This window comes from Sorex fumeus, unplaced genomic scaffold, assembly GCF_029834395.1.
Source record: "Sorex fumeus unplaced genomic scaffold, SorFum_2.1 ptg000064l, whole genome shotgun sequence".
NCBI classification, from domain to species: Eukaryota; Metazoa; Chordata; class Mammalia; order Eulipotyphla; family Soricidae; genus Sorex; species Sorex fumeus.
Genome location: NW_026606121.1, coordinates 4614801 through 4623708, shown reverse-complemented (window position 1 = coordinate 4623708; position 8908 = coordinate 4614801). Strand labels below are relative to the sequence as shown.

Genomic DNA, 8908 nt, shown 5'->3' with positions numbered 1-8908 from the left:
CACTCAGGAATTACCCCTGGCGGTGCTCAGGGGACCACACGGGATGCTGGGAATCGAACCCGGGTCTGCCGCGTGCAAAGATAAACGCCCTCCCCGCTGTGCTATCGCTCCAGCCCCAAACTCGCTTTGTTTTTAATTAAACGAATCACGGGCGACAGTTCCGGACTCCAGAGCTTAGTGACTCCGGTTCGGTCCCAGGGATGAGCGCCACCCCTCTCTGCCCCCAGCCCACCGCGGCGGCCCCTTCTGCCCGGGCCCGGTCCCTGGGCTGTCTCTCGCGCCGAGCAGAGAGAAGTGAAGCAGGGTTGGTTGTTCGGCGGGGGGAGCGGGAGGAACCCCCAACCCGCCTCACGGGAGGGGCCCCCGCGCGGGCCGTCGCGCCCTTCTGGGTGCAGGGCTGCTGCGAAGCGGGTTAGTGGGCGCGCCCTTGGAAGCCTTTTTTTTTCCTGCCCTCGGTCCCGCCGTCCCGGGCGGGGGCTGAGGGCTACGGCGGGCTCCCGGGAGCTCCCTTCCGTGCGGGCGGGTCGGCTTTAGTCCTTCCAGATACTTAATTCGCCGTCAGGGGCTTCCCCAACCCCTGCACCCTGTGACGCGGCCCCAGGCTCCCTGAGAAACCGCCGTCACGCCCGGTCTCCTTCTGGAACTATAATTGTGAATCGGGGACTGGCTCGGGGCCCCTCCCGCCCCTCGCGCGCTGTGCCCGCAGCCCCGAGTTAGCCCAGAAGCAGGAACACCCGGGAACGAGCGCCGCTCCACGCGAACTCGGGGGGGATGTCCCGGGTTTCCGGCCCGCCCCCCGCGACAGGCCCCGCCCCTTCCGCCGGAAGTGCCGCTCTCCGGGGCACAGCGCCGCCCCACGCTCGGGCACGTACCACTTGACCCGTGGGGGTGGTGAGCGCCAGGTGATGGGGGCCCGACCGGCGTGGCACTGGCGTATCTCCGACATCTTCAGTCTGGGACACGTTTCGTGTCTTCGAGGCTCCCTGGGAGGCCTCCAGGGGGAGTCTGACAGTTCTTGAGGGCCACCCCGCCCGTCTTCTGCTCCCTCCAGCCCGGCAGGTGGCGCAGTCCGGCAAGCGGCACCTGCGGCGGCAGGGCTCCGGTCTCGGGCCTGTGGGGCGGGGCCTGCCGCGCTGGGGGCGGGGCTTACGGGTCAGGGGTGGGGCACCGCGCGTGAGGGGCGGGGCCTGGCCTCGGGGCGGGGCCTTATACGTCCGCGCGGCGGATGGGCGTGAGTGGCGTAGCCTTATATGTCCGCGCCGCTTCCTCGCGCGTAAGGGGCGGGGCCTGCGCGGAGGGGCGGGGCCTTCGCGGAGGGGCGGGGCTTGCGGGGCCCCGGCGGAGCGGACAGAGTGGTGAGCCGCGCTTTCCTGGGCTTTGAGGCTGCGGCCGCGGGTCAGCAGTGGTGGCGGGGGCGGGTGGTCGGGGCAGCGGGCCTCCTGGGAATGCTGGGCGCCCCTCTGGACCTCCCAGGGTGCCCGAGTCCGGCGCCCGCGGCGGGGGCTGCAGGCCTGCTGCAGAGAGCGCGTCTTTCGGGAGAGGGACGGCTGGAGCCGCAGGGTCGCGGCTCCCCGACCCCCGTGTCGGGTGCCCGCCCAGAGACCGCGGCCTCCTGGCAGCCCCCGGTGCGGGCGCGGGACCGGCACTTGCAGCCGGGACGGCCGGTCGGTCCCCGCGCACGTGACGCAGCCTACCGTGTGCCCCCAGCTGCCCCGACACCTTAGGACCTCCCCCCGCCTTAGGTTCCCCCCGACGCCTTAGGGCCCCCCCGACGCCTTAGAACCCCCCCATGCCTTAGGCTCCCCCCACTCCTTCTACCCGGACGCCTTAGGTCACCCGCTCTCCACCCCCCAGCTCCCCTACCTCGCGGTGGCCTGGTGGTGCCTTTGCAGGAAGCCCCCCGCCATGGACCCGGAGTGCTCCCGGCTGCTCCCGGCCCTCTGCGCCCTCCTGGCGGACCCTCGGCAGCCCGTGGCCGACGACACCTGTCTGGAGAAGCTGCTGGACTGGTTTAAGGCGGAGACGGAGGCAGGTGAGGCGGCTGCAGCCCCCCAACCCCCTCCTCTGGGGCTCCTGTGTTTTTCTGCTTGGTTCACTATGTCAGGTGTTTCCTTCTTGTTTATGACTCCAATATGCAAAAGAATAGAGAGAAAAAGTAAAGCCACCCGGGGCAGCGCTGCGCTCGCTCGTGGTGTGGCCCAGCCCGCTTGTGTTCCTGGTTCTGCTGCTGCTCCTTCCCCTGCCCGGTCAGTGACTGCCCTGGCAGGTTCCCCTCCTCCAACCTGCCCTTGTCTGGGGAACCTCCTCTCTCCGTCCCTGAGAAATGGTCATTCTGCTACTTCGTGGGGACAGGGAAAGTTGTTTTGGTTTTTTGGTTTGTTTTAAATTGAAAAAAAAAATTGGGCCACATCTGGGTGCTCAGGGCTTACTCCTGGCTGGGCTCAGGGGAGCATACAGAGTGCCAGGGATTGAACTTAGGTCTGCTGTGTGCAAGGACAGCGCCCTCCCTGTCCATCCTCTGGCACCGGTCCACCTACTTATTTATCAATGGAATCCTGCGGTACCCGGGCACACTCGCAGAGTTTCTCTGTAGTTGTGGCCTCAAATCTGTTTCTTGAACTTGACTGCCTGCAGGCTTTGCCGCCCATTTGGCACCGTGCAGCCAGGGTCCCCTGACGCCCTGCATTGGGTGCCACGGCTGGTGTAGTGCTGGGGGATGCTCCCGCGTGTGCCCCAGTGCCCCGCCGACTGCCCCTTCTTCCCCCTAGAGGACAGCCCTCTTGGCAGCTGGCATTGGTATAGGTTCTCGATCGTTCTGCTGTTTTGTTTGGAGTTTCTCCGGCCCCTTTCCCTGCGTGGCCTCCTCTGCTCGTGCCTCCCTGGTGTGCTCCCCGGTCACAGCCCTTGGTTGTGGGTCACACACTGCTCGTGCATGAGGTGGCCCCAGGGATCGAACTTGTAGTCTGAAGCTTAAGAGGCCACGACTCGGCCCCAGCCTCCGGCCCCCTGGCTGCTGTCCCAGCCGCTCCCCTGCGCGCTCCTCTCCACACCTGTCTGCTTGCTGCCCATCGGATGTGTCTGTCCATCTTGGCCTTCTGCAGCCAGTCCCCTACTCGGCTCTTTCTGAATGTCAGAACCTGGAGCTCTGTCCTCTGCCCCATCCCTTTCCTGGGGCCGAGGCTGGCGCGTGCTTGTGGGGTGGGGCTGGGTCTGCTCTCAGCTCTGTCCTTGGGGATCCCTCCTGGCAGTGCTGGGGGGGCCTCAGTGCCACTGCCCTTGTTGGCCCTGGGCTCTTATCTGAGCACCTCCTGGGGCAGGTTGGAACCCCCCTTGCGGTTGCCTCCGGCTGGCCCATGGGTGGGTGTGGCGGGAGCCCCAGTGACGTGCTGCCTGGGCCGCTCAGGGTCCAGTGTTCTGTTGCTGCAGGACCACCCTTGCCTGCTGGAGCTGCTGCTGCAGGTGGCGCGCGACCCGGGCCTCAGCGACAGGGTCGTGTCCTTTGTGCTGCGCCTGGCAGGGCTCCTGGCAGCCGAAGAGAGTGGCTTCCGGTGTCTGCAGGTGAGTGGCCAGTGGTGGGGTTCTGGGGACTGGCAGCCTTCCAGCCCTGGCTGGGATATCAGGATGTCGTGGGGGCACCTCTGTGCAGTGGGTGGGGGCCCAGTGGCCAGCCCAGCTGCCCACACGTAGAGCATCGCCCCATGTGCTCGCTGTCCCTCAGCACAGCCCACATGCTCCCACCCCCTGGGGACAGGGGAGCCCAGAAAAGGGCCTGGGGGCCAGGCTGGCACTGGGTGCAGGGTCTGACATTGACCGTGGCCACCTGTCTGACAACGGCAGCTGTTCCTGCCCGCAGGCTTCCGAGGAGACTCTCCCCATGCTCAACCCCTGCCCTGGCTCATACTCCGTCTCTCTGCTCCCAGCAGGGCGACCTACTGATCCAGCTCTTTGGGGAGGGGTGCGCCCCCTCTCGAGCCTCCTGGGCGGCCCCCAGCGTGCGCAGTGGCTGGGTCCAGGGACTGCGCTCCCTCGCGCGGCACCCCTCTGCCCTGGACTTTCTGGATGTCCTTGGTGGGTACATGTCTACGTCTGCATTCTCCCGTCCCTGCACCCCCACACCCTAGGCCACATTCCCCATCCCTGTGACCCCCTTCCGGTGCTGACTCACCTGGACTCCCATCCCCCATCCCCTATCCCCATCCCTATAGCCCTGCCCTGGACCCACGTCGTCCACCATCTACCCAGCCTGTATTCACCATCCCTGTGTCCCCCAGCCTGGGCCCCCATCCCCCATCCCTGTGTCCCCCAAGCCTGGGCTCCCATCCCCCCATCCCTGTGTTCCCCAAGCCTGGGACCCCATCTGTGTCCCCTAGCCTTTCTCAGAGAAGGCTCGTGACTGCCGCAGGGTGAGCCCAGACCAGCTGCGCATCCCCTGAGTATGTCTCTTCCCCTCACTCCCAGGTGCTGTGGAGACCATCTTCTCCCTGCAGGGAGACCCCAGCCTGTTTGTGGCCTCGGCCGCTGAGCAGCTCCTTGCCCAGCTCCTGGCTCTGTCTCTGCGCGGCTCGCAGTCCTCCGAGTGGCCGCCCCGTGCCCTGCAGATTGTGGCCCACCTGGAGGAGTCCCTGCGCTCCTCAGCCACCGAGCGGGTCACGCAAGCCTTGCACGTGCTGACCACCACGTTTGGCAACAGTCACGAGCCCTGGACACAGGCCCTGTGGGCACAGCTGAGTCCCCTGGTTGCCAGTCTGCTAGAGGAGGACCCCATCCCAGCCGCTCACGCACTCGTGGACCTGCTCCTCAGCGTGGCCCGGTCATACCCAGGGCGGGGGGGATTGGGGGTGCAGAGGAAGGGGGGTGCGGGGTGTGGCGGCAATTCCTGGGGTGCCTGAGGGTGAGCTCTAGCTGTGGCTCACAAGGGGTTGCTGGGGGTGAAGGGGCCTCAGTGGTTAGAAGGAGGCGCCCCCTGGTCACATAGGTGGCTGGGAGGGAGGCACGCACATGTGCACGTGCAGGCACGCTCACACTCATGCACACACACGGACAGGCACACCCACAAGTGTGCACACAGGCACGCACACACAGCCGTGCACATACACAGGTGCACTCACGTGCACACAGGTGCACACAGGTACGCACACAGGTATGCACACACAGGCGTACACAAAGATACAGGCGCACACGTACACAGATGCACACAGGCGTGCTCACACACGGGTACACAGGTGCACACACAGGTGCACACAGGCACGCGCCACACAGGTGGACACACAGACCCACAGGCGTGCACACGCATAGGTGTACACATGGGCACATAGGCACAGGCACGCACATATACACCGATACACACATACACAGGCACACACACAGGCATGCATACACATAAGGCACACACTCAGGCACCCACACGTGCACACACACACACACATGCATGCATGGGCCTGGTGGCCCAGACTGAAGTCCCTTTTCCTGCAGCTCCCCTGCGTGCAGTTCCGATGTTGGCCTGTGGGAGGTGCTGGCGCAGACTCTGAACTGCCTGAGCCCCACACACGCAGGGCCTCTGGCCTTGGGGGTCTTGAAACTGCAGGAATGGTGAGGGCAGGGTCCCGGTGGGTGGGCACTGGGTTGGGGGGTGCTCCCTGCCTTCTGCTCTCCCAGCATCCTGGCACCTCGGGTAGAAGGGACAGGAGGAAGGCGGTACTGGGTGGTGGCAGTGGGAATAGCGTCCGCTCAGCCTGGTGTGGGGCTGGGGGACAGTGTTTAAGGGGAGAGTGAAGGAGACGCTGGTAGGAGAGGGGCTCTCTGGCCCTCGCTGCCTCCCTGCCTAAGCACAGGGCGAACCTTCTAGAACACAGGAGAGGCGGGCACGGTGGCCCCGGTGGTTCCGCTGTCCGTCCCTGTGGCCCAGCAGGCCCTGTGTGCTCCGAGGGACCTTCCCCGGGCTCGGGACTGAGGGGCTCCTCAGGCAGCGAATGGGGTCGTGGCGTGCCAATGCGGCTGGGCTCACGGGGCCGCCTCCAGCCCACAGGCCCTGAAGGTGCAGGCCTTCGGCGTCCTCCTCCAACCGCTGGCCTGTGTTCTTGAAGCTGCAGCGGACACCCCTGGACTTGAGGGTACGTGGCCAGGGGAGGACAGGCCTGGGGGGGGCAGGGCCAGGGCCGAGGGAGGGCCAGTATCTTGCAGGACCACCCTTGGCCACAGCGCGGGGGCCGCTCACCCAGGCTCATCCTTCATGGTCGCAGGCTTGCCGGCGGGGGCGGTGGGGGACTCGGCGACGGTGGCCACTCTCCTGTCCTCCAAGGCGGCCTGTGCGGGGTTGCTGTGCCGGACGCTGGCCCACGTGGAGCTGCTGCAGCCCCTGGTGAGTACCCCCGGCCCCGGGCGGAGCAGGCAAGCTGGCAGGCTCTGACTCATGCTCTTGTGTTCCCAGCCCCAGCGCCCTGAGCCCTGGCCGCAGGCTGCGCTGCTGGCCGCCACCCTGACGGTTCTACGCCTCTGTGATGGTTCGGCCGAGCCTGTGTCTGACATGAAAGGCCGGCTGGGCACCCTGCTGGTGGGCTGCGTGCGGGTGCAGCGGGCAGCCCTGGATTTCCTGGGCACGCTGGCTCTGGGCACAGGTAAGGCCCTGGGCTCTCCCGGGAAGCGGGGGGCGCGTACTGACCCCTTCCCGGGCTAGAGCCTCCCTCTGCCGGCCGCAGGTCCCCCGGAGCTGGTGGCACGAGTGTTTGCTGTGCTCCTGGAGTACCTGCAGAGCCCAGACTGCAGCCCTACGGTAGGGATCACGTGGGTTGAGGCGGGGGGATTTGGGGTTCAGAGCTAGCACACCCATGGGCTATCTGAGGGTCTGCATGTGCTTCCCTGGGAGACATGGGGTAGGGCCAGGGGCCGGGGGGTGGGCACGGGCAAGTAGGCTGGGCTGGCTCCCTGCAGGTTCTGAAGAAGACCTTCCAGGCTGCGCTGGACTGGCTGGCCGGCGCCCCCGAGATGGCCAGCTGCCATGACCTGGACCCTCCCGCTCAGCTCTTTCTTGGAGGTGACTGGTCATTTGGGGAGTGGTCAGTCAGGGCTGCCCACTGACCATTCCTCACCAGCTGGTCCCGGGGACCTCAGGGGCTGGCGGGTGGTGGTCAGGGCTACCCGCTGACCCTGTCCCCTGCAGGACTCCTCCGGGCACTGCAGAAACGCCTGCTCAGCCCGAGCTGGGAGGTGCGTGACTCTGGCCTGGAGTTTCTGAGCCAGGCCGCCCGGCGCCTGGGAGGTAAGGGGCGTTGGGAAGGGGGGGGAGGCCCTCTTCCCCGGGGGATGCCATGGGCCCCTTGTCACATGCTGTGGCTCTGGCCCCCCAGGACAGGCCAGCTTCACACAGGTGCTCCTGGTATCAGAGATCCCTGCGCTCGCCCACCAGCTCCTGCAAGACCCTGAGAGCTATGTCCGAGCCAGTGCAGTGACAGCCCTGGGGCAGCTGTCCAGCAGGGGGCTCTACGGCGCCCCGGGGGGCCAGCAGGTAGGGAGGGGGGGCGTCCCGACGGGGGGCAGTGGTGGTGGTGGCTGAGTCCAAGTTGCATGTCCCCGTCCTGTCCCCACAGGGCCTGCTGGAGGACCTACTGCATGTTCTCACTACCGATGTGGACGGCTTCCCGCGCCGGGCGGCCATGCAGGTGCTCACACAGTGGGCGCGGGATAGCCACGCCGCCAGGGTCGATCCCCCGGAGCCCCTGGTGGCCAGAGCGCTGCGGGCAGCCGGCCAGGATGTGGACTGGGAGGTGCGGGCGCAGGGCCTGGAGCTGGCACAGGTGCTTGTGTCGCAGACCTTGGGTGCACCCAGCCCTCCCTGCCCCTACGCCCCTCTGCCCCTGCCAGTGACCGCCCCGCAGCTATCCCCCGCCCAGGCCCTTGAGACCCTCTGCCGCATGCACGTCTTCCACTTTGCCTTTCGTGCCTTGTTGGACTGTGACCGGCCCGTCGCCCGCAAGTCCTGTGCCCTCCTCCTTTTCCTGAAGGCCCGCACCGCCCCCCCGGCCCTGGGCCCAGAGGCTGGAGACAGCCCGGAGCCCACCGCCCTGGAGGCCGCTCTGCAGGGGTGGCAGGCGGGCGAGCAGGACCCACTGCAGGAGGACCTGGGGCCCAAGGCAGCACTGGCCGCGCTGCGGGCACTGGACCTGGACAGGCTGCAGGACACGCTGGCCGCAAGCAGCGACCACACAGAGAGGAGTGCTCGGTCCCTGCTGCAGGACATGCTGGCCTCGGCAGGCACGTGGGGCGAGAATGAGGCTGACTGCTACTGACTTTCCCCCCACCTGCCCCTTCCGTTTCCCTCGAATGTAAACGGAGCTTCGACGTGCCTCAAGCCTGCCTGTTATAGACGTGGGGAGGACTGGGCGCAGAGCGCAGGGTGCGGGCCCGGGGCTGCTGACAGGGCTGCGAGCTCTCCACAGGGATGTCCAGTGTCCTGAGCACACCCTCGAGGGGCAGGGATAGAGGCGGCCCAAAGTCCAGGCCCGGGCCTGGGTCTAGCCCCTGATGCCCCTGACCCTCCAACAGCATGGTGACAAATGGTGTGTGTGTGTGTAGCCCCTGACCCCAGGCCCGGGTCCAGCCGTATGTGTGTGTGTGTGTGTGTGTGTGTGTGTGTGTAGAGCCCCTGACACCCCTGACCCTCCAACAGCATGGTGACAAATGGTGTGTGTGTGTGTAGCCCCTGACCCCAGGCCGGGTCCAGCCGTGTGTGTGTGTGTGTGTGTGTGTGTGTGTGTGTGCAGGCCCGGGTCCAGCCGTGTGTGTGTGTGTGTGTGTGTGTGTGTGTGTAGAGCCCCTGACACCCCTGACCTTCCAACAGCATGGTGGCAAATGGTGTGTGTGTGTGTGTGGGTGTGTGAGAGAGACCCCAGGTGGGCGCTGTCTCAGCTGTGTC

At 66.6% G+C, this 8908-nt stretch overlaps 1 protein-coding gene across 2 annotated transcripts; it reads left to right on the top strand.

The window, feature by feature from the left end:
* The first annotated feature begins 1872 nt into the window (after positions 1–1872).
* BRAT1 (BRCA1 associated ATM activator 1) lies at positions 1873–8306 on the top strand. Of its 2 annotated transcripts, XM_056128406.1 has the most exons (13): positions 1873–2032; positions 3404–3558; positions 3921–4068; positions 4459–4810; positions 5473–5589; positions 6019–6110; positions 6240–6358; positions 6428–6614; positions 6696–6769; positions 6928–7030; positions 7157–7255; positions 7344–7501; positions 7584–8306. In XM_056128406.1, the coding sequence occupies exons 1-13, from the start codon at positions 1906–1908 to the stop codon at positions 8280–8282; spliced, it is 2430 nt and encodes an 809-aa protein (XP_055984381.1). In that variant the 5' UTR covers positions 1873–1905; the 3' UTR covers positions 8283–8306. The 2 variants fall into 2 exon arrangements, with proteins under 2 accessions (XP_055984381.1, XP_055984382.1); XM_056128407.1 differs by lacking the exons at positions 1873–2032; positions 3404–3558 and having other exon boundaries at positions 3927–4068; positions 4488–4810.
* Positions 8307–8908: the final 602 nt, after the last annotated feature.